General features: G+C 37.6%; 1 protein-coding gene and 1 long non-coding RNA gene across 8 annotated transcripts in view; one reads left to right on the forward strand and one right to left on the reverse strand.

Moving 5' to 3' along the window:
* Positions 1-25,950, forward strand: part of CRB1 (crumbs cell polarity complex component 1) — a 128,264-nt gene that overhangs the window by 44,305 nt on the left and 58,009 nt on the right. For all 7 annotated transcript variants that reach the window (XM_033000652.2, XM_042804365.1, XM_033000651.2 and 4 more), the window contains exon 6: positions 22,683-23,636. In XM_033000652.2, the coding sequence (XP_032856543.1) occupies positions 22,683-23,636 (954 nt within the window). The remainder of the gene's footprint in view (positions 1-22,682; positions 23,637-25,950) is intronic.
* On the reverse strand, positions 971-17,405 carry LOC116963526. Its single transcript, XR_004408256.2, has 4 exons — positions 17,178-17,405; positions 4,849-5,033; positions 3,328-3,509; positions 971-2,714 (listed from the first exon to the last, which is right to left on the reverse strand). It is a non-coding gene; the product is annotated as an uncharacterized LOC116963526 (long non-coding RNA).

Genomic DNA, 25,950 nt, shown 5'->3' on the forward strand with positions numbered 1-25,950 from the left:
TCCTTATCAATTGCCTTCACCTGGCTTGTTTGCCTGATTTGGGTGGTGATTCTTCTGGTTTCATTCACATGGAGGACTCTTACTCCCCAGGGAGTGCAGGTAGATTCTAAATGGTCTGAAAAAAGAATGTCAGTGTCTATTTGAATCTATTAATCTTAAATCACTTTTTTTAATTGATAAGCTCCTCATTCACATTGTAGGACTCTCCAAAGCATGACTGGGAGAAGTTCTGGAGACTCTGAAATTTCTGCTGACTTCATATGCAAATTACATCACATTTTTTAAAACCTTATCTAAGTTTAGTTATCCATGTACCCTGTTGGATACTATATCTAACTTTCATTGGAAAAAAACAAAATAGTTATTCTTACCAAACAATGTGCCCAGACAACTGGAGGCAGTGAGAACATAATCTTTAACGGGGATGGTTGTAAAAGCTGCGTGTGAAATGTCATTCAATAACATGCTGTAAAATAGTGGCAAAACCAGGTTAATCTTGTTAATCTTGTCAGCTCCTTCCCTGCCTGTTTTTCAGCAGGGCCTAAATTTTAAACTTTTTTTTTTTTTTTTCCTGGCCTCTGCGAGATAAAACATTGCCAAGCAATTTACATATTTATTGAGAAAACAGCAGGATTGCTCTAACTGGCACCCAGCATCCTAGGCTCCCAGGCTTTGCTCTGACAGCCCTTAACTACAATGCAGCCAACCTCCCCGCTCCCCCACCCACCCAGTAGCACTGCAAAATTTCTCTCTGGCCCTTTTCCTTCCCCCAGGTAATCTGGAAGTAACAAGTGCTCAAAATGAGCCTCAGCCATGTATGTCAAAAGCATTGATACAAAAAGCCTATAGGGTAGAGTAGAAACATTCACTTCTGACAGTGATAAGTAATTTCTCCAATTATAGCCAAATTCATAATAAATAAATCACATATTTTAATGGGAATTAAAGAAGATCTAGGATTAGAGTTGATAGCAGTAGTATGATTCAAGGTAGCAGATGAATCCCTGATCAGGATCACTCAGTATATGGGTGCTTGTCTAATGCATATGAACTAACAGTCATCTGGAAAAAAGGTCAGATCCTTTCATCTGGTTATCAGTACATTTCATTGACAGCCAAAGTCCTACATTTCTGTGACTGTGGGTCAGGAGTTCTTCCAGCCTTAACACCTGAATAGTTTTATGTGCTTTAGGTATAAAACCTCAGATTCCTATTAAAACAGGACAAAGATTTTCTTTAATAAATCACATTCAGTATTTTATTATGCCTCTTTCCTCACTAAAGCACTCACAGAACATTGTAATCATACTTCACTGTTCAGGGTAATGTGAAAAAATAATAATCCACATACCCTGCATTGCGAGGGCCTGATCCAAAAGCCATTGAAATCAATGGAAGGGTGTCATTAAATTGAGGATGGTTGCCAATTTTGTAACAAGCAGAAAAAGGTGTCTTTGAATTTAGTGGATAAGATTGCAAACGAATTACTGTACTTCAACTGAAAATCTGAGAATATCTACCTTTTGGACTATAGTTTTAGCCACAAGGGCAGGAGATAATGGAGCCTAAACACATGCCTATGTCAGGATAAAATATATCCCCACCCAGCTGTAGAAAGGAATAAATATTATTTGGCAGTATCTTCTTATAGATAGTGATTGTTCAGATGACTACTACTAAAAGCCTTGGAAAGAACAAACCTGCAAACAAAATTATTTATACAATGTGATTCTTAAAATTCAAAATTAAAAGTCCCGGTCTGGAGACTTTAACCCAGCTAGAAACTCTTTGAGGCCATTGGGTATATGCCTTATCCCAGATCCAAGATAGAAAATTTCTGCACAGGTTCTATGAAGGGTTAAACTTCTCAGGCTCCTTTTTAAATCAAAGGGTTCAGGGATACTCAGATTTCAAGAGGTCTCAGTACTTCTGCAGTAGCAAACCCTAGATTTTTTATATTACCTTGGTCTGCTGGCCCCCTAGCACAACAGTACTTTTAATAGATTGGGCTTTCGTTTAAAGGGCTTGTGATTTGTTACTGCTAGCTAAAGGCAACAGTTACCCTAGAACTGTGTCCTTTCATACCATGGACATATTGTATTGCTCTAGCACTGCACATTTTTTAAAAGGACTGTTATGTGAAAGGTTAAACTTTTCACTTTGCTCATGAAAACATATGGGAAAGGAGGAGGGCAGAGCTATGGATTTGGTAGTGACTTATTTCACCAGATTGTAATAAACTTAACACCATGTCAAAATTAAGGAGTTTCTGAACTTGCAAGGTCTATCAAGTGACACATTCCAGTGTTGAACTGAGCCCGAGGAGCAGTGAGCGTGCGCGGCAGGCGGGTGCTGCTCCCCAAGCCTCGAACGCCGTGCTGCCCCGGGTCCTGGGTGGGTGGGACGTGGCTGCGAGCAGGGATGAAGACCGTCCATTTTGCTTCAGCAGGATGAGTACAAGAGGAACAGAGCCTGCTAACACGTTTGGAGGCAGGGTGCCTGCTGCCTGCTGCCACACAGACGAGCGCTGGCTGCTGAGGACGTTACCACTTCTGGTGTCTTGTTCTCTGCTATGTGCCAGCTGTGCCACCAGCACTGCTACTTGCTTTGGCATCATGAATTCCTAAGTGGTTTTTGGCCTTTTCGTTTATTTGTCTTGTTTTCTGTTTTTCCCTTTTAAATTTCCTTGGCCCTTTTCCCAGTCTGTTGGACTACTGCAAGAGAAAATGATATGATCAGACTGGTGTCGTATGCGTATTGAATTCCTGGCATATGCATGGGGGAAAGAAACTGCCTCCTGGAGCCAGAAGATGAGGCAGATAAATGGCCAGTATGGGAGAGTAGTGAACACTCCACAAACTAAAGAAAACCTCAGCTCAGATACTGAACTGTGAATATCATGGGACAAGTGCTTAAAAACTGAATCATCTGGACTTTCATTCTGCACTTAAGCCAGGGTGAAAGAAACACAGAAGCACACAGGGCATCAGGCTTCCATTCCCTGCACATCTTTAGATGCTGCTATAGGCAGACCACCCAGCAGATGACAGGATAGACACTGTCTCATCCAGCCATACTCCACTCTCCTGGCCTATGACAGTATTATACAGACATAAATATTGCTTATGAGTAATGGGTGGGATAGTAGGCACATTATCACTAACTTGGGAAGCTTAAAATACATACATGTATTTCTGGATTCTTTATGTTTTAAATCCCCTTCTTAACCATCAGTACAACGAACACAGAGCTACCATCTTTCTTATATATAAAATGATGTGAATCTTACAAAAATGAAATCAGGCAGATGAATAGCAGAGTTCTCACCTTGTCTCTAAACTACAAATTTTATTTTTTCCTTTATTTCCTTGTCTGTCCTTCAGCTGTTCATGCCAAGGTAGTCAATCATTCCTCCATTGCACCAGGTTAATTCACTTTATTTCATGGCCCATCATCGCAATTTAAAAGGTTATTTTTTCTTGATTCTGAGACCTTAGAAGAAGATGAGACTGTTCAAGGAAAGAATGAGGATAAAAAAGGAGGAGATACATAAAAAAAAAGAGACAACTTTTAAATTAAGAAGGTTTCAATAGCACTGCTTATATTTTCAGTGCGACTCAGACTTCTCCCACAGGCAAGGCAGACGCTCAAGATCAAAATTAACTGGTCTGGAGGTACAGTTAGCTAATTGTTATTTCCGTAAAATCAAAGGTTCAAGAAGGAAAATGTTGATACTATCAGACACCCATTCAAGGTTAGCTGGTTTCAGGAGAAATTCAAAATACAAGTACTATAAATGTGAATCACTGAAAAACAGAACGAGGGCTTGATGTCTATATAGGCTTCTTACAACTCTGGAACTGCAGTGAGGCTGTAACGGGGATGCAAACACACATCTTTTCGGCCTAAATTTGATTCACAATCAGTTGTCATGGTTTGAGCATTTCAGTACAGGGTCCCTTTTATACTGTTAGACTGCTGTGAAAGGTTCCATTACAAAAACAACTTTGTGGAGCCAGGCACTTTTGCAGCAAAATATGAAAAAAATTTGCTATATTCTAAGCGTAGGAAAGAAGTTACTGCTTTCCTAGAGATATTTCCACAGTGCTGCCCTATCTCCATTCCAGACTCTGTGATCTCCACGTATTCCTGTGTTCAAAAGTACAGGGGCGAAGGAGGAGGAGGACCTTCTCTCTCTGCTCCCAGCCAGCCTCTAGCAGCTCCAGTATTACAAGACCAGTGTAGGCAAGGGCTGTACCAACACAGGATGCCCTCAGGGCCTGGCAGGAACTTACTGCCTGTAAAACCCTACACACAAAAAAAATTAGCACTGTAAAGTATTTTTCCATCTCTACTAAAGCCTCTGATCTTGAAAGAACATTTGGACATGCTTTTAATGATTCTAATTGCTGATACTATTTAATATTTCTTCAGTCAGTAGCATCCTGGTAAGGACATGTTCCAATTGTCATCAGAATTGGTTCCTTCTCAGTTTTCCCTTTCTCCTCTAATTTTGTCACACAGTTCTTCCTTCTCCTCTTTTTTTCTTAATTTTTGAAACTGGTCAGGATATTCTCTTTGCATGACAGAGTGTATCCTTTATCCCTGGCCTGTGGACTATGCCAAGTAAAGAAGCAGACAGCTCTGCAAATGGTTTCAGACTGAGAATGCAGCATGATCACTAGTTTCTTGCTTGTTTCTTTATTCACTATTATCAAACTGCTTTCTTTGCAATAAGCACTAACCATTTCTCACATGCTTAGCTCCCAGACCAAACTCATTGTTAGGTTAGTCTAATTGGTCTTTCTGTGGATAGTCCCCCAGAAGAAAAGCTGAGGTTGAACCCACAATTTGCACACTCTGTACTGTAATGGCCATAGGAAGGAAGCATATCTCAGAACATTGGTGGCAGCACTGAAGTTAGGCTATGTGGAGGCATTTATGAATTTGCCATTTCTTTATCAGTTTCCATTACAGAAATCATGGGACGTTTCTATTTCATTTCCACGGCAGGTAGTGCTTCTCTTCAACAACTGTAAGAGATAACAGTTAGTGTAAGAAAGTGTCATTTTTACATTCTTCAGCCATATAAATCACCACAACAGCTAAGACTGACTTGTGTTATTCATGACGGCTCTTTCCTTAACAGCCTTATGTCTTGAGATACTTTGTGAAAGCCTAATAGCATTTTTTACAAAAATTAATCTTGTGATTTAATTTGCCCCCTTGCATATCAGCAGACTGCGAGTGCGATTGTTTAAATGCACCGACTCTAGTTGTAATGGTTACCTTGTGTTTATCACTGCTTAGAGTTCCAATTTAGTGGGAGATGCTTCAGAAAACAGCAGCATGTATCTCTAAGTGATATTGACACCACATGATAATCTTTCTGTATTTACCACAGTACTCTGCAGCTTGGGTTTCACCTCACTAAAATCTGAACATTTCATGAATACAACCAAATTCAGTGATATATTATTACTGTGACATACATAAGTATTATTCCCACTTCAGAGAAACAGAAAAAAAACCTAAGGTCCAATATGATCATAAGATATGGCATTACCTTATGAACAGTGGAGTCTCACAGCAGCCCAGGAAGGATGTATTTGTACCAGTTACCATATTTAATGTGCTCCAAGTAGAGACTGAAATAGTTTCAGATCCAAGGTACAAAATACAAACCTAGCATGGGCACTAACTATGCAGACTCCTTTTAATGAAATAAAATTCAGCGTTATTGAAAACTTCAGCTTGTCCCTATTATTCCTATTGTACAAGGGAACCTTTTGACAGAAGAGTATTTTTGCTGGCAATGACACTCTATGTTAAAATTTTGTAAAAGCTGAACCATGATCATTAAGAAAAAAGCCCTTGAGCTTTTCGTGACAACGCTTTACAGAATTAGCCCCCAGACCTGACAATTTGTTTGCAACTCTGAGAATGATATTTAGGGCCCTAATATACCTATGTATAATTTTTCATGCAAAATATGTAATACATGAGGAATATAACTCCTCTTTTTGTTGCAAGTTACACTGGAAATGCAAAGAGATCACAACCATCACTTCTACATTATTCAGCACCAAAAGAATGCACAAATGTCAGGATGTTTGGGTTTTTGTTTGTTTTGTGTTTTGGTTTTTTTTTTGAGTTAAAAATATATGAAATATAAAACACTAGGAAGCATCTACCAATATTATTTTCAGAACACGTATAGAGTTTTGTGCTTTAAAATGCGACAGCTGACCCATCATTACTGTGATCTATTTTCTCTAGTTACACTGATATGTTAAGTTGTATAATGTAGTTCGACGTGATTGACAGAGCCTGCAAGCAGTGGATATTTTGAATCTGGCACATCTCTCTCTGTTAAAGAGTGTTGCACATAAACACTTTTTAACATTAAAAGCGTTTTTCCTTAAAGGGAAGGAGTAGGGGTTGAATGGCTTTTAATCCATAAGCGCCCAGATCTTGCAACACACAGACAAAGAATGTCCTTAGATTTAAGGAATCTATAGGTCAGGTACCTGGCAGAAAAAAAAAAAAAAAAAAAAAGACAAAAAAAGGAGAAAAAAAAAAAAAAGGCAGTTGTATATTATTTGGCAGCAGGAATAATGCTTTTCAAGCACCTATTATTTTTCTGCCACTCATTCCTGTAGGTCATTCCATCATATGATTGACTACTTGTTAAAACTAGACTAAATATCCAGTAAGAATTTTCCTTCTGGGGCCTTCTTCAGGCTCTGCCTACTTACCTTTTTGATTTCTTTCTTAATACTGTGAATAAACCTTTCCTAGCCTTTTTAATTGGCATATCTCAGATATTTATAGTCTCCTACAATCTAGTTCTGCCACCTCTTGGCTGAGTTTATGAACCCGCACAGTTTCATCTCTCCCTATTGAACAATCTCTCTGGAGTTTTCAGTTCTTGCTTGCTCTTTCCCCCCCCAAGCAACATGCAATGCAGCCTGGAACCAGACACAAGACTCATTTTGCCCTACTCTTCCTGTGGTTGAAAAACCAGTAGTCTTCAGTTCCCTAATATAAACAGAAACCGCTGTGTATCTCCTGATACACATCCTTATGCTAGTTCTGTGTGTCTAGAACACCCTGGCATTACAGATAATCCTATAAGTTTCCTAAAGAGAGGTGTTTCTTGCATATACATCCAATAGCAAAGTCAACCACTAACAAAAGTTTAAAGTTGGTCTAAGCGATAACCACGCACAAAGCCTGATGAAATCAAAGGTATGGCACATACTAAACTGACAGAAGAATTTTGCTTATCTTCTCATGAATTTCTCCATCTCAGGAGCTACTTTACAGCATATGCTTTTTAGCATTGCATTGTATCAGCCTACATTGTTCTGGTCAAATAACAATTGCAAAGTCAAGCGGATGCACAACTTTTTCCCAAACAGAAATGAACTTTCTTTAAATCTACACATCACACAGTTTTCACTAAGCTTGAGAAAGTGCTTAACAAGTAGACAGTAAAGAGAGGACCTATGCTATGGGACTAATGTATTTTACTTCCTCAATACATTCTAATTTATGGAATATTGGAGGTCAAATGTCAAGTGATAAACAAAATGACCCAATTTAATAGTTCAATGTTTTTCTCAATGGATGATTTTGAAAACGGCCTTAATAATCTCACCATTGTGAACCCCATTAAAATCCAGTTTATTGGAAATACAGTAAATTATACAACCAAACATTTAAGAGGCATTACTTTTCCCCCCATAATGGAGGAACTCAGGAGTGACACTGGAGAAGCTGAAGGAGTTCAGTCAGAAATAGCACATGGGCAAGAAGTTCTGAACCGTAAGAATGTATGTATAAATGCACTTACATACATGTGTGCGCTAACACACATATATACATATATATGTAAGCACATACATAATAGCTGCTTCAGAGTACTTTATTGCTCTGCTTATAGAAAGCCTTTCTTTGATCACTAATTAAAATGGTCCACAACTTTCATCTTTTCTGTTTTGAAGTGCACAGTGTTCTTGCTGGATTGTTTTGTGGTAAGAATGATAGATTCTTACCCTCCCATGGCAGGGGGGTTGGAACTAGGTGATCTTTAAGGTCCCTTCCAACCCAAACCATTCTGCAATTTGTCTTCATTCTTTCTGCAAGATTTGCAGCATGCCATGCATATGTTTGTTAATAAGCAGAGTTTATGTTGGTCTTCATTACTGTTAAATTATTTAAATTGCATGGCTTCTGAAAGTGGGAAGTGTGTGATGTTTGCATGCCAAACATATATATTTGTTATGAAAGCAACACTGGCCTGTATTCAGACAAAAAGTCAAGATGCATGAGTAAACTTATTTAAGATTACAGTATGCAGGCTGCTGTTATTTTGCTATGGCATCAAATATAAATGGTATAATGCCATTCATCACTTTGTTCTTGTAGAGGTTACAGTTTTTATGTATCTTAGCTACTCTGTTTACATGCTCACAGAACTTTACATGCCTTTGAAATACCATTTCTCACATATAAACATCCCCAAATAACCCACAGCAGTGGGATGGCATTCTCATTCAGTCTTGGTAAAGGGCTTTACTTGGTAAACTGCTATGTATATTCCTCCCCCAAATAAAGTATGCTCTGCCATAATATCTGAAAACATGCAATTTGTTTGAACTAGCATCAACATTTTGATATCAGCAGAACTCTGAGAGATCTAAGAACTCTTAAAGAACTGAATTCTCTGTATTCTGTCTGTGCCTATCAGCCGGTAGAGGGAGCATGAAATACTGGCTATGTGTAGCATGTGCTACACATTAGCAAAATCTAGTTTTAGCTGATATTTCAACACAGTCATTAGAGCCTGATCTGAAAGATGCTATTTCTCGAAGGCTTTGTGATGAACACCGTTTGCTATTCCAAATTCTTAACATCAGTTTTTAGCTTTTGCACTACACATTTTGATTAGCAGAATCTTCCACATGAAGTTCAGGGATATTGGTTTTCAGCCAGTCATGCAAAGCCCACTCAGGGCTGTAAGAGCTGTGGAAAAAAACAAGCACTAGGGTTTTAAGTACAGAAAAGTAATTTGATGACCCAGATCAGGGCTATTCCTAGTTAAAATCTGTTAGCACCTTGGAGGCTTGGCTTTCACACAAGAATAATAATATAATTTTCCATCCCAAAGTACTGGGTTTTACAAATTGTGACAGTGGTCCTGCTGATGGAGCTATTGGGGTGAAAGGAGGCAGAGTCCTGCTAAAGGTTAAGCACCCACAATGAATTTTGCACCCTTGCTTGGCAAAAAATCTGTTTGACCCAAGCATTGTGCAAAATATTCATCTTTTCCTCTTGATCCTTAAAATACCAGCAAAGGACTATTTCAGACCCTTACATAAGGTTCCCATAATGCCAGTGGCATAAATGACATCAGTTTTTAAAGCATAAAAGGCACCTCATCTAGGCTCAGAAATGTCAGTAGTAATTACAAACTTTGTTTTCAAGTATAATCAATTCTTTATTTATGGTGTGAAACGTTTTTTACCCTTTTGAACTTTCCCTATTCTAAGCCAAGCAATATTGTTGGCATGTTCCTTTAAAAATAATTGTTTCTGGACTGAGAAATTGAATGTCAAGTTCTAACTCGATGTAAATTAAATGGGTTACATTAATAGTCTGGCCCATGGAAGAAGTGAGTGTTTCGATTCTGGGTTTGACTTCAGGACACGACCTCTTGATCACGCAGGTCAGCACAGATGGGAAATATTGAAGAGGTACCCTAGGTTGACGTGGGGAAGAAAGTGTCTTGTACCGATGTATCACAAACTGTCTGATCCATTAAACAGAAGCAATGTCAGACTCCACAGAGAATAAAGCTTAGTTGTCATAGGTCATTATGCTCTTCAAAAAAAAAGAAGAGTTGGAAGGAAAATCACAATGATGGAAATCCTCAGGGCTGTCATGTCCACATAATCTTCTAAACCTTCCCGAGTTAATGGTGCCAAGGCTATATACAGGGGGAACAGAGTAAAGAATCCAAATATTCTTAACTTTTACAGTACAAGTATGTCTCAGATTTCCCACCTGTACCTGTTATAATGGATTATTTAGCAATGTGCAGCATTTTAAATTTAAGAGCAAGATATCTATGCAGCTGAGCCTCACACTTATGTGATCAGATCTTAAAAAGAATTGTGTGCATGAGAGCAATCATGTTTACAAGATCAGGCAATATGTAGTTCTTCAAGGGGAAGGATCGGGTGAATTGGGGAGACGTTTAAATGTTTTTTCTTTGAAATGTTATCTCCTGCCTTTAAAATTTACTTTCAACTTCTGAGCAAGCCCAGCTCTACCAGCCTCTCCTCACAGTACATCTTCCAATCCCTTAATCATCTTCAGGGCCCTTTGCCGGACCTGCTCCAGTATGTCTGCTTCTTTCTTGTACCTGGGGAGCCCAGACCTGGACTTAATGTGGCCTCGCCAGTGCTGAGTAGGGATGAAGAGCCACCTCCCTTGACCTGCTGGCAGCATGCTTCCTCATACAGCCCAGGAGGCTGTTGGCCCTCTTTGCTGCAAGGGCACACTGCTGGCTCCTTTCCAACTCGGTCACCAGCATGGTAAAGTGGCTTTCCAGCCAGCTGGCTCCCAGCATGGACTGGTGGGTGGGGTTATTTGTCCCCACATGCAAGGCTTTGCAAATCCCTTTGCAGAATTTCGTGGGGTTCATGAAGATCGACTGTTTCTCAGCCCGTGGATGTCCCTCAGAATGGCAGCACAACTCTCTGGCATATAAATAATTCTTCCCAATTTTGTATACACATACGTATATATGTATACAATTCCAATTTTGATTGTTACTAAATAAAAAAAAAAAAAAAAAATCACTTAAATACTTTTCTTGGATTGGACTCAGGAGTTTTATAGTTTGCTGGCAATTAATTATCACTGATACGTCCCAGGTCTAAGGTCTTCTCAATGACATAAAGAGTACATTTGGGTGCTGAGTAATAAAAATAAGCTGGTAAAGTGAGCACCAAAATTAATTTTATGTGATATACTACATAAAAGCTCTTACATTAATTGTTCCCAGTAGCATTTAGCTCTTAATTATTTGGTGTTTGCTAATAGGAGTAACAAGTGATAAAGCCTAGTATTTTTATGTCTGCTCATTTGCACTGTTTGAAATAAATGCTGAGGTGGCAATAGCAAGGCACAACCTGCTTCTGTTTAGGTACCCGGACTGAATTTTTTCGGTACAAGGAGAATTTCAAAGAAGTTAAGCTAGCCTCTTATTGATCACCTGGGTGCTGATCCCTTTAAAAAAAATATATTTGAATTAATTTAGAAAAGGACTTCTACTGATTCTGTAGGGAGAACCGGATTACGGAAAATATGCTCTTTCCGTGGCTGACAATGAACTTTGCACTTCAATAAACAGTCTTAGAGAGAAGGAAAGAAGCCTAGTATAGACAGCTAATTTATGCTAATAATTAACTGCTAGAAACAGATTCAGTGGATCTAATTCAGATTGCTTTCCCACTGCTGTAATTCTTCAAGTCTGGCTGTGTTAACAACATGACGCTATCACAGAGAATCATAATGGTCAATACAAGTATGGCTTGTCCTATGAGCACTATTTTTTCTTAACAAAGAGGGTTCAGAATCTGTTATTAGGCCTGTTTGTGAGGCCAGAACATCATGGTAAATCACTACCTATAGTAACAAATAAGAAAACTATTTACATGCTCTACTGTGAACATGTCTGCCCAGCTACAGAAGTTAACTGTAGTATGTAAAGACATAAAAAACCTAGATTTAATCTAGCTAAATCACATACCCGTAGTATGACCCAGGAAATCCCCCAGCGAGACAACCAGCAGACCATAACAAGCATGCACAGTCTCAGATGAAGTTTATGCTATCCCACTGCAATTGGGATTGTTATGTGACCTAGCAAAAGTGGAGCTAATTTGGGTCTCACACTTCCCAGCTTCAAGATGCATGAAGCATATGAAACCTTGGATGAACACATTGTTTAGATGAATTTTCACACTGCAAAAGAACTAACGTTGCAGGGAATGAAAGAAATGAACACTGCTACTGAAGTGAGAAAAGGTATGATCTTCTGCCATTCCCCTGACACAGAACTGGACTGAAAGATCACAATCCAAAGTCTGAGGTCTTCTGTATCTACATCTGCTCTATAGCAAGTCACAACTATTTACACAGGAAAGACAACATACATCAGGCAGAGTAATTGCTTTACAAAAAAAAATGCAGAAGTGGATAGTTCAGAGTAAAAGGCTTGGTTTTCTGGATTTTAAGTGATAATAAATTATGTAGACATACTGTAGGAATAGAGAAGCGTAGCTATACACAGCATTAATACAGATCATATTCATGCTATTTATACAGTTATGCTATGCACAGCTCAAAATATACACAGCACAAACATCTTATGTATGTTCACACATTCATAATCTATATTTTTCTATTCTCATGTCTCCATTCTCAGTTAAGTTCTATAGGCCCTATTAAAACTATGATTTTCTAGCCTACTGGCTTTTTCAGTTTGTTACAATATGGACTGACAATGAAGTCATGTAAATACAGTCACTTTTGTATGTTGCAGAGATTCACTCTGATTTTAACAAAATGAGAAAACCTTGCAAATGACTGAAATTTTTCAAAGCACCATTTCCATGGCAGAAGCCGTCTCACACTAGACAGCACTGTGGCTGTGCTTGCCTACCTCAGGTACAACAAATAGGAAGCAGCCAACAAGAGACAAGTTAGAAAATCCCTTTTAGGGGAGACTAGACACAGCATACATTTCTCAACGGATGTGTTCATCAACAGCAAGCACTCTTTTAAAGCCCTTAAGTGTTTGTAGGACTGAAAATTAATTTGTTTTCCAATTCCAAAGTGAATCATATGCTCCAAACAGATTTTCAAGTCAATGAAACATGACCTTGTATGATCTAATTAAACAACTCAAAGGTATTGGTTGTTTTAAGATCCCTCTGGATATGCTTTAGTTCAAATGCACACACATCATCTGTATGTACAAGCTCATAAATCTACAAAAAATGCAAATCAGATCATTAATGCTTTGAATTTGACAGTCTTACCACAGTTTTCTAAAAGGTACAACATGAAAAATTCCTGAATTATATATAATCTTTTTAGAACTTAGAGAAACACACAGGAAACATATTGAAAGCAGAACATCAAATATCGTTCTTTGGCTTCCAAATATCTGGTCCATAATTGGGTATAAACTAATCAAATTCTCTGAAACCCACTATTACAATTTCTTCTCTGGATGATGTCCTGACCCTTTAAGTGGAGCATTGGACCAGATGATAACCTTCAAAGGTCCCTTTCAATCTAAATTTTTCTATGATTCTATCTTAATTATTTACATTTTGTGATTTGATTTCTCTGCTCCAGTGCACATGATTATATTGAATTACAAAAAAATCTATGACTGTTTTTTTCTAAATGTTTTTTAGTCTTTTGTCTTTGGTATTGCCCTTGTGGTCTCCTTTCTCCATTCTCAATTTTAGCTCAGACCTTTGAGTAGACTTTATCTCCAACCTGCAGTATTTCCAAGCATCCCTCATGTTTTCTATGTAGCTTAATGGTCATACACATATACGTTCACTCCTCTTACTACTCATAAATGCTTGTGTGTCTAACAAGAACACTGTCTCAAATGCCAACACAAGTATCTTTGGGGATACTGTTGATTCCTGTATTTCCATTTCCTTTTCCCATTCACCTTTTTCTCTACCTTTTCATCTGTTTCATCTCCAAAATCTTACCTGCTATTGTCTCTTCTTTCTTAGTGGCATCCTTCATAAACCACCTTCCTCCATTTTAACCTGTGACACCCTGTAATTGTGCTCTCCCTCCTCTCATTGACCCTTCCTAGCTCATATCAGTGATGCGGCCATAGCTACAGACACCTTCATGCAGCCAGAAAACCCACTCAAGAAGGATGCTGCCTGGGAAAACTGGGCTGCCGCCGTTTCATTTTCTTTCTTACCTCCATCAGTCAAATGCAACAGCAGCTGCCTCTTTTACCTATATATAACGCTGACTCTATAAGTAGGGAAATGAAAGGAAAATGAGTGCCATGCAGGGACATATTTCTTCACCAAGTTTTTCTTTACTCCAGATTCAGACCCTAATCCTACAATTGGATCCACATGGCTGGCTGTGTTAATCGAAATATGGGACGAAGGTGTAGGCTACAAGCAACAGTTTTGCCGTGCTGCCCTTCTAGGACATGGCCCCTTGCCATTCACAGGCTATACGGGTCTGACCTCTGGCTGCGCTGCTCACACAGCTTTGCCTGAGGAGTGCTCACGGTCTGCAGAGCAGGCTCATGAAAAAGGCTGGCTGATCTATCCGGAAGCTGAAGCCAATGTTTAACTCAGTCGGCTGTTTCCAATATTTATAAAATAAAATAAACACACCAGATCTCACTAAACAACTAATCACCTACAGCATGTACATGATTTTCTTCTTTTTTCTTTTTTTTTTTTTTTTTTTCAAATGAAAACTATTTTAGGTGTGACAAAACATGTGAAACAAGTGGAAAACCACTTCCAAGTATTTTTGCTCTCAGAAACGTTTAATGATTGAAGAGATTAAGGGATTGGAGGTTTTTACTACTTTAAAAAAATCCATTTTTACTGAAAACGCACACTAGTCTATGAAGCTTCAGGCCAGAAACATTTAAAAAGATTGAGTTACAGCATGCCATTCTGAATGTAGCACATTATGAATTCCATATCCCTCAGCTAGAGTGACATATTTAATGATTAAGCCAAGTCACTCAACTCTATTTCTATTTTAATTTTTTTTCCTGGCCAGTATTAACTTTATATGTACATTTCAAAAGGCAAGAGGAAAAATAGAAGAATAGTGAATTTGTCTGCAATAAAGGAATAACTAGCAAGGTCTTACAACTTTACAAAATCAGAGTTCTGTGTGAAAGGTATCATGCACAAATTATCTCAGTGTTAGCAAATGCTTATTATCCTACAATTTTAAAGTATCCAATTTTCCATGTGCTCCAGCTCTGTCCTATATTCTGTCCTTCACTTTACACGAACTTTTCCTGCTAAGGCAGCAACAAAAATTGCCACACTAGATCAGGTCACTGGTCACATTAAGTTCAGTATCCAATATAAGCCAGTTCTTTACTGAAGAAAAATAGGATAAAATCTATTGAAATACCTCTCACTTGATGTACACTGATGTACATAAGAGCAAAACCTCCTTCCTGACCTCAGTGACAACTGATTTATGCCCAGAAGCATGAGTTTTAATTACAGTGACATAGAGATGGTCAATTTATTTCCTTGCGCTTACTCATTCATGAACATGCATTTCCTCCTTCCAGCAAAGAGCAATTATCTCTTTGCAATTATCAGCACAGATGTGGCAAAGTCAGAATTTTTATGATTGTCTGCTAAAACCTGGAGCCCTGAAGAATATATGCTCTGCCAGATCTTTCCGCTGGCCTCAGGATTAATGAGTCCCTTGAAAAAAGTTGTTTCTGCCTGAGGTAGGATTTTGTAACAGATATTTCCAAAACTGTAAAATATAGGTGTAGGAAGCATTATTGCAAACTCTTTGTTTTCATCTTCCATAAAGCATATTCTAAAGACTATGTTACAATTTTAGTTTCTCCAAGGTTTACTCCTACTTGCATTTTATACTTCTATGCGAATGGGTACATATAGGTGCATGTATAGTTTGACACATCTACAGCTCAGTTGCTGAGAATTATTTTACTCAAGGAAGTCACAGAAACATGGTAAAAATAGAATTGGAAGGGACAGACATGCAGGTATCATTTGGGCTACCTATGTGTCTAAGGTAGGATTTACTGACTTGTGTCACACTGAACTTTTGTCTCTAACCTATTTTTAAGGATCCAAAGCAAACCTTATAGCTCCCAGCAGGTATCTTATGCCAAGGCTTTGTTGCCTTATTATCATCAGAAATATTTTCCTAAACTGTGACTTGGATCTTCCTTGGTGCAGGTCAAACCCATGACTTCTTCACTTTTTTTACTGTGGTCTCAGGGAACAGCGTGGTCTCTTTTTTGTATTGACAGACTGTTGCTGTGTCCTGTTTCCTCTGCTTGTCTTTTGACTAAAGATCCCTACTTTTTTAGACATTCCTCACAAGCCATATTTTCTAGGCCTTTTATTATTCTCATTGCTCTCCTCTGAATTCTTCCCAATTGATCCAAATCTTCCTTGTGGTGCAGAACTAAAAGTGGACTCAGTATTCCTGATAAGGTGTGACCAAGTCTTTGTAATCTGGGACTACTGTTCCACCTGATTGCTGGTTATTCTGGCCTGAGACTATAGATACTGAATGAGTCCTTCCAGAATCGTATATAATATTTTTCAGACCATTTCTCCAATTCCTTATGTTCACCTATAAAGGTAATTTTTGTCTTTAACACATTTAAAAGTTTCACTTAACCCTGCTTTATCAGACAACTTAATAAGCAAACTTTCTATACCATCATCCACATCTCTTTTGAAAACACCAACCAGAGCAAACCTAGAACAATTCCAAAACATGATCAATAATGCCTCCCAGTTTGACAGGGAACTTCTGACAAATTACTTTCTGGGCAGGATTACATAAGTTTTATACCCACTTTATGGTGATTTCATGTAGAGTTTTCTCCTTGGTTTATATATGAAAATGTTATTAAAGAAAATATCAAACATTTAATGTAATTAGAGTAACTACCACCTTCAGTAACCCACTTGTTCTTCACAGGTTTGTTCAAAACATCCACCAGCAGTTCTGACGTGGCTTCAGGCAGTTTGCTAAATATCCTGCTATGAAGTTCCTCTGTCTTGAAGTGTCATCAACTCCGTCTTTTCACTAAGCTGTAATAGCATATGCCTATCCCAATTTATTGATAGAATATACATTCATAATCTTACCTCAGAATATTTAGCAGGGTCATATTGCTAAAGGACTGACAGTTACTGAAGACCTCCAACTTTTCCTTGTTATTTTCAAAATAAAAATGCATATTAAACTTCAAGCTGTACCACAAGACATCCAATGAGCAATAATAATAAAATACATCCATACTAACTTATGAACAAGGACTTTATTTTGTTTAAAGTTTCTTTACTTACCTTTTAAAGAGTCTGGATGTCATTCTTACCCCATGGTATTTGAATTCATTATAGGAAAAATCACTCAATGCTTGTATCAGAGTCTGGAAGGAGAAGCCATTTTCTGAGCATCACCATAAAAACAATTGTGAACTGTAGATCAAATTAATCCAAAATTAGATCCTGCATACAAGTCTTTTCGTGAACCTAGAAATGAATTTGACACAAGGTTAGAAATTTCCTATTTAATAAATAAATGTATTGAGAGAGAAGAATGAACTGAAAAACACATTTGCCAAAAATCAACATTTTCTTAGGGATAGGCTGAGGCAGACTTCAGGATGGATTGTTGAAATTTTAAAATGGGAAACTGCCAAAACGAAGATCTGAATCCACAGTTTGCCATATGCTGGTTGGATGTTATAAATATCAACCTGGGGAAAGACTCTCTTGCTTTATAATTATTTCACTAAATACACAAAGAGATATTGCTCTAACAATATTTTAAGCAATTCATCATGTGAGTAAAGTATAATGAAAATAAAAAAAAAGTCTGCTGCTTAAATGATCACAGAAATAAGTAGTTCAATCTTGTGAACTCTATTTTCCTCTGATTAAATTAGATCCAAATCAAAATGTTCAAAAGCTGAAGGAAGAAAATATTTCAGTAAATTTTTTCCTGTCTTTAGCACACTCACAAATCTACAGCCATAGATTTCCAGTAAGTAGTACAATGAAAGCCAATGGAATAAAAGTACTTTATAAAATAAAGAAAAAAGATACAATTTTATATCTTTTCTATCTGATTATCGAGATGTACAGTTTCTCTGAATGACGGTGACCACAAAAGTGTTGATCTGGATTAACAAACCTCTTGAAAAGGAAAGAAAATATGGCCTTAAAAAACAACACCTTGTAAAACAACAAAAAGTGGCAAATCAATTTTTAATGGATCCTAAAAATATACCTTTCTGTGAAAAATAATCAAAGTTTAGAGTGAGCATACTTGGGCAGAACATGCTAAAAAAGAATTTAAATAGAATACGTATATATTGCGTAAGCAGTTTAATGAGTTTTACTTTAAGCCTTGTTTATCTGGCTTGGGCAAAATACACCATCAGACTATATCAGCAGGTACAGAAGTGGAGCACGCTAATCTTGGAAAGGAAGCTTTTATCTAAGAACTGGTTTGAATTTTACAGAAACTTACTTTGTGGACTGCTTAAGTGCTAAATAATCTTTTTCCTCCGGAAAAAGATGTTTGCAACTAGGATACAGGTTTACATCATTTTAATGACAATGTTTACAGGTAAATATTTTCTTTTTGTGAAATTATATATGCACTTAGACTGACATGTAATATCTACCCAGACTGCTTGCTTGTACTTGCTTGATATTTATATAGTGTTGAGGAAAGGCAAATGACTGTAAACAGATTTCTAATCAAAGATGTGTATCAAAAGTGTAACTTAGATAAAATTTCTATAATTGTTTAATCAAAAATAAAATTAGTGGTGTTCAGCAGAATTAGGCTTGAATAATTGCTTTTGTCATCCTGATTCTGCTGGAAACTTTTGCTGCTAAATTTGAAACAGATAGTTTAATTAAGACGTTAACAGTAAGAAAATAGCTACCCTATAATACTAATCTGTAAGTGAAAAAAAGAGACAGTTACGAGTAGTGTGATCAAACTGAGTCAAAGGAGCTGTTTCATTTCTGTTTTGAGTGAAACTTCATAGGAGGAAAAAGTAATAATTATCTATAAAAATATGATAAAAATATTCATCTTATCTGAAATTTTAGGTAGGTGTGTAATTAGAAGAGAAAATGCTGAATGATTTTGCTTTACTTTTTATTCTACTTTTTACTTTAAAAACACAAATATGTTTAGGTGAGCTAACACATGTAACCACTGAAAATAAAATAATAGTTCCCCTTGCACTTGCTTTTGGTATGTCTTACATCTTTTGAGAATACTTATTTTACATGCTGAACTTCTCCTCCAGCCTGAGCTATTTGAACTGCTTATACAGTTCTATAAATATTGACTAATCCTTTTATCTAGAGTGCTTTTATCTTGAGTGACAGTGGTCTTTGCTTGTATAACAATTGGCAGATAACAAGCAATATCTACACCACTTGTAAGAACAGCTGGTGTATTTATTTTTTATATGAAAAAAACAGCACATTATTTATCTTTTGGGGTGACCTATATTTATGTTTGTGCTAATCTTATTATGAAATAGTAGGCATATAGATGTAAGTGTATACATGTGTGTGTATATATATATACATATATATACATATATATATATACACCCTGCAAAATAATTATTTTACAACATATTAGCATCATCACTTAAAAAATAAGCATTGTATTCAGACACTGAAATGTTTATGAAATTACACATATTTAAGTGGTTCTATGATAGTCACTTTTCATTTAATAACTGATGATTTAATTTTCTATAGGCAAGGAATACACTAACAATAATATGTGTACCTCCTCATAAAACTAATTTTATTTCTTTGCTAGACATTGATGCTTTTGTTATCAAATGTGTTATCTAAATTTAAGGGTAGAAGCATATATGATTTCCAAAGTTTATCATTCTCATGAAATAATTTCACTAAATTTACATCTACTTTGACGATGTGGAGAACAACACAGACACTAAACATTATTGTAAATGTGGGTTCAGTTTATGCATCTGTTTCATCCTTTCCAGAGACAAGACACTATTGCAAGTTGTGATTCGGAGCACAAGCCACAAGGCAAAGGTGATGCCTTGCAGGTGCCGTGGTTTAATAAAATAATATATACAGAGTCATCAAGCATTACTGAAAATTCAGAAACTAAGTATCTAGCCATTCATTATGCTGATTTTTTTCTATGGAAGGTTTTATAGGGGCTCCCAGTCTATAAATCCTTAAGCGTGCCCTGACCACTCTGATGCCCTATGACAAAGCTAAGTACATCCCTGATCCTACTGCTTCTAGGCTGCACTATTTTTTATCTCTGACACAAAAACCCAGAGAGACCTGCATTTCTACAGCTGTCATGTTAAGACTGAGTTGTATGCAGGACCTGTGGACACATTGTTCTCGATGTCAAAGCAGGGAAGGGAGCAATATCAGGAAGGAGATGTACTAAAATATTGACCAAAACAGGAAACAGCTCACGGTAACTTCACTTTTCATATACTAGAATGGCAAAAGCAGGACAAGTGGCTAACACAGAAACTGCCACAAACTGGGCAAAGCAGACATTGTTCTGGCCCCCAGTCAGTAACGGTTTGGGCGGTCCACTTCACTTTGAGAAAGTCAGTCCCAACGAGTCATGTTTCTGCCAGATGCCACTACACATTAAGGTATACATAGACATCTCACAGTGGAATAAATATGAGCCTGGCTGGAAAACAGAGAGAGACTGCTGCTGCAAAACCCCACTGCCAGGCCAGGGATATAACACTAGCTGCATCTGATAACCTGAAGTTTCAAGTGGAAACTATATGCTATAATTGAAGACTGATGAGTGAGAAGGATCACTGCAGAGAGAGCTTTTTTTATACATGCTATGACCACTTCACTCTGGCTAATCTTTCAAACAAATCTCAACCAATTCTCAGTTCCCTTCTGGCTCTCCTGTAACTTACTGCTCTCCAAGATGTGACTAGTTACAACTGTGATTGAATAAAGTGGACAGGCAAGGAATTAGCCTAACTACATTTATCTGCTGCTATTTGAAGCAATTCATTGTGGCTGAATGCTGCTCTGTAATTTTCCATGAAAAATGGATGTGTTTTGCTGTAAAAACAAAGCTCGATGTGAATTTGTATGTAAAGCTATGTGTGGTACCTGGTACCTAGCTGCAACTCTGTAAGTCTCAGCATACCTCATTATCTAATTTACAGGCACCAGCTGTACTGTAGGGACAAGCATAATTATGTCTATTAACTAATTTGTGCTGGTGATCCTAGTTTGAAAACTAACTGCAAAATACTTCTTATTTTTCTCTAGAATAACTATGATGGGAAGTGGAAATATTAGGAGTTCCATTTAGCATGAGTTTTCAAAAAATTATTTGGATATTTTGACTGCTTCCAAGGGAGATAAGAAACAGATTTTCCCTGATCCATTGCATATACATTGGTCACTTGATTACTCAAGGGAGAAGTTACTATAATTACTACTTTACAGATGAACAACAGTGCAAAGGGATAAACAGATTAGTTTTACAAGAGGAACATATTTGGTTTTCTTTGTGAACTCTGATCCAGTAGACATAGTTAGGTCATTTCTATCAAATTACAGTGAAGTTGAAGTGAGGAGCTCTCCTTTTACCCAACATACCAGATGCCAAGCATTATATGGAAGAAGAGGAAATATGAGTCTGTATTGTGCATTTTCTATGGAAGTGGTCTCAACACCAAGCTCTGAGACATTTGAGAATGTATTCCTTTCATATTTTCTTGCTTTATATTTTGTATATAGCAGAGGTAAAGAAAGTTCCACTGTAGATATAAGGTACCAGGAATATTCTGCTGGGACATACAGGTTCAAACCCCTTGAACAGCTTCTCTCAGATCCTTACAGCCCAGGTGAACTCTCCTCACAGCATGACCATGGCTGACAGGCCAGAACTCACTGATGCCTTAATTTTAGAAGAACAGAGATCTGTTGCTCATTTGTAAACAACTACAGTACGCACCTAACCCTGAAATGTGGCAACTGATCACTCACTGTGGACAGGATGCATCTCACTGCGTCTTGCCCAGACCATCGATAGGATGTAGGTTTAAGCTCTGTTTAGGATTTCTTATAGGCACACTGTGCAGCTCCCTGCTTACTCCGTGAATTTCATTCTTGATATAGCCAGCTCGCTGTACATGCATTTTGCAGGGATGTTCACCTACTTGTCAGTCTGTCCCACGATATCATACAGTACTTATAAGTCCTGTGGCTCTCACTTGAAGACTGTTGCTCCAAGATGTTTCATATGGGACCAGGAATACTAGTCTGTAATTCTTCTACTGTTTGAAAGAGTGTGAAAGAGAAGGAAAGATGAGTAGATTGTACTCCAGCTCATCAATGTTCTGTATTATGAATATGAATTAAGCAACAATTCTTGGCTTTTTATATGTGATAAATAATTCAGTTCCTCTGAAAGCATTCTAGATTTCTACCACAGAATAGTCAGGAAACAATTACTTGATCACATTTTTTGGAGGTGATGTTTATCCCAATTTCATCACATTATCCACATCAAAACCGTCAATTTGTTTGATTCTTTTCTCCAAAATGTGATTATTGCTGAAGTGTTTATATAATACTTTGCACAAGAATACCATGGCATGTGAATGGTATTTTTATGTTTAATGTATTTTAGACTTGTGAGTCAATCATCTATTTATGAAGATATTCCCCTCTAATTAAGGATAATTTAATAAAACACATGCTATTAAAAATGTCATTGTGGGCTCCAGTTACCAGTACAGAATGTCTAATTCTTTGTTTATGCTTTAGGTACTCACTGTGATGAAGACATCAACGAATGTCACATGAACCCTTGCCAAAATGGTGGAATCTGTGAGAATTTTCCTGGGAATTACACATGCCATTGCCCACCTGCAGACAAGGAGGGGATTTATTATGGTGGCTGGAACTGTACAGAAGTTCTCCATGGCTGTACTGATCAGCAATGCCAAAACAATGGAATATGTATCCCACATTTAAAAAATTACAAACATGGATTCAGCTGCATATGTTCACCTGGGTACACTGGAACACACTGTGAAACCATAACCACGTTTTCTTTCCAAGGAAACAGTTTCCTTTTCTTGAAGAATCCCCTGACCCCTCAAAAGGAATTTTTCTATAATATAAACCTGAGGTTTCAAACTGTACAACCTACAGCTTTTCTGTTTTACCGAGGGGAGAAAAATACATTTGCAAAGTTGGAGTTACTGAATGGCTACTTACACTTATCCGTGGAAGTCAATAACCAGCCACAGGCTCTTTTGCATATTTCACGTAATGTCAGTGATGGAGAATGGCATTCAGTGGAGGTAACCTTGGCAAGAGCTGTTACTCTTAGTTTGCTTGACAGCTCTTGTGTAGAATCGTGTCTCAATAAAACATCTGCTATGATAGATAACGATCACGTGATGCTTGCATTTCAGAGCACGTTTTTGGGCGGCTTACCAGTGGGGAACATTAGCGGCAACTCTCTGCTTAGCATCTATAATATACATTCTGCACCTTCATTTGTAGGCTGTCTTCAGGACATTGAAATAGACTTGAATGTTATTACTCCAGAAAATGTGTCACCTGAATCATCTTTAAATGTCAGGACAGGATGTACTAAAGAGGACTGGTGTGAAACACACCCTTGTCAGAACAGGGGACGCTGTACCAACCTGTGGCTGAGCTACCACTGTGATTGTTACCGGCCGTACACCGGGCCAAGCTGCGCAGCAGGTAAGGGAATGCTGTTGTCATTTGTGTTTCAAGCAGTTGCTGAAAACATGCTCATAAACAATCCTATTTATCTGATGATGAAACAGCGTGACCCCTAGGATCTCTGGAGCTTAATGTCAACTGGTAAGAAAGCACAAGAGGTTAGTAGTAGCACGCCTTTGTTATTTTCTAGCTGCTTTTCAGGAAGGCTGCTTTTCAGACTGACAAAAAAAAAAAGTCAGGCTAAACTGGTGGATTCCACTCATCCAGTTTTAAAATCTTCTTAGTGCTCTTAGCACACCATAAACTCTGGAAAACTGTAGTTCACTGGAGGTTATGTGCCCTGAGTAAAATTTAGAAAGCAACCAAGTCACTTGGAGTTTAAGACTTACTTTCAAAGCATTCCTTGAAAAGTTTATCCTCAAGCTCTCTAGACTTTTATAAAGAAACTCATTTAAGGCAATGAAAGGCAAAGAAAAGTACTGCAAGTTAAAAAAAGACAGATTCCAATTTTAAAAAATGAACAAGATTATACTATTAACTTAATCTGATTAGCCCAATGGAGAAGGCATGGCTTCAGGGGCTGGAAACAGGGCCCATTCATCTCTCCGCTGGCCCCAGGGCAGCTCTGGACAATCTCTGTGTTACCAGAGCTTCCTGGTGACCAGAGGGAAGCTTGTCCATGTCTCAGCAAACAGAAGAGCACATCCCAGCAAACAGCCTCTTTGGCGGTGACGAGCAGGAATACAAAGGCTGAAGATGCCCCTATCACTTTCCCTGCTACAAATGATCTTTCCATGCACAGGGTGAGGAAAGGTGGAAAGAGAACAAGAGGTTCCTGCCCAGCGCCCTGCTACACTGCATCTGGTGTCTGAAACCCTCTGGAGCTGTAAATAGAGTACCCCTCAGGAACATTTTGGGGTGGACTCTGAAATCCATCCTCAGCAGAAGTTTCAGAGATTTCAAACGAGCAGTTCTATTTAAGAAAATCATACAGGAGTGCATCTTCCACACAGCGCCCTTGCCCCTGCTTCCCTCTTGGTCCCCTTACTAACCATTCGCACGTGGTCAATCATAGCAGGGTTTAGGGAGGAAAAAATACATACACACATATATTTATGTATATATATTTGCCAAGTGGACTGGAAAAAATGAAGCTCAACAGCAAAGCCATGGTCAGATTGGAATGGACAGATCCGAAACTGGTGTAAACTGGTGTGGTTGCACTGCTGCCAGTGAAGCTACATTGATTTACATCAGCTGAACAACTGGCCCCAGGGGTTTTGATGAATGCATTGCTGCAGAAAGCTGTAACTTGAATTACATTTCAAAATGTTTAAATACAATTTCATTTTGTATGCTATACTTAATAGTTATCAATACTTTTCAATAGTTTTTCTTTTTGGTTTTATTGCAAAATGACAAAGTCCGAGAGGTAATTGTAACAGACTTCTTTGAAGTCTAGCTGTAATTTATCCAAAGATTTGGAAAGCAACTTTGGAGTATAGGACAACATCTGGTAAATATGTTTGCCTCCTTATATGAAGCAAAATTAAAACCAGTCAGGGCCAGGAGAGGCTTATACTGGCATTAGAACTGTTGAGAATGATTAGAAAGCATGCATTTATTTTTTTTCCTGCTGACCACAATATTCTTTGCAAATCATGGCACAATGCCATTTTGATACATAGGTCCTAGATATATGCCATATTTAAAAGACTGTGGCAGGTTTTTTTAAAAGGCAGAGTGGGGGAGACTTGTGGTAAAGGATAACATAAGAAAAGCTAGTGTCTTTTTGAAGAAAAGTTGCTGCCAACTATTTAGTTGACAAGAGGCAATATTTTCTCTACATACACAAAATAACAAACAGATGTTGACTCATTTTGATCAACATCCAGATGTTGTGACCCAAGAGGTTAATATTGACCAGGGTGATGCTAGCCATCTCATCAAACAGAAGATCAGATTGATGATATATATATGTATATTTATAAATAGAGAGAAATGTAACAAAGTAATTGTAAACATTAAATACCTTTTGAAGATTAATGCTTCCTTCTAATAATGCAAATGTATAATCCTCATTCCAGCAGAAATTTTCTTTTTACTGTCATGGAAAAATGTCTCAGTACCACCTCACAGAGAAAATATAACTTAAAGAGATTTAATGCCTCAAAACACCCATTTCAACAAATATTTATTTCTACATACCATAGTTTTAACAGACGTAGGTATATAGGTAATCTTATTCATAGAATTAAAGTATTTCAAATTTAATTTATTTATTAAATTATCTGTTTAGGAACAAGTAAGGGATTTATTCCTGTTGCTAAAT

This window comes from Tyto alba, unplaced genomic scaffold (assembly GCF_018691265.1).
Source record: "Tyto alba isolate M040663 unplaced genomic scaffold, T.alba_DEE_v4.0 Super-Scaffold_1000006, whole genome shotgun sequence".
NCBI classification, from domain to species: Eukaryota; Metazoa; Chordata; class Aves; order Strigiformes; family Tytonidae; genus Tyto; species Tyto alba.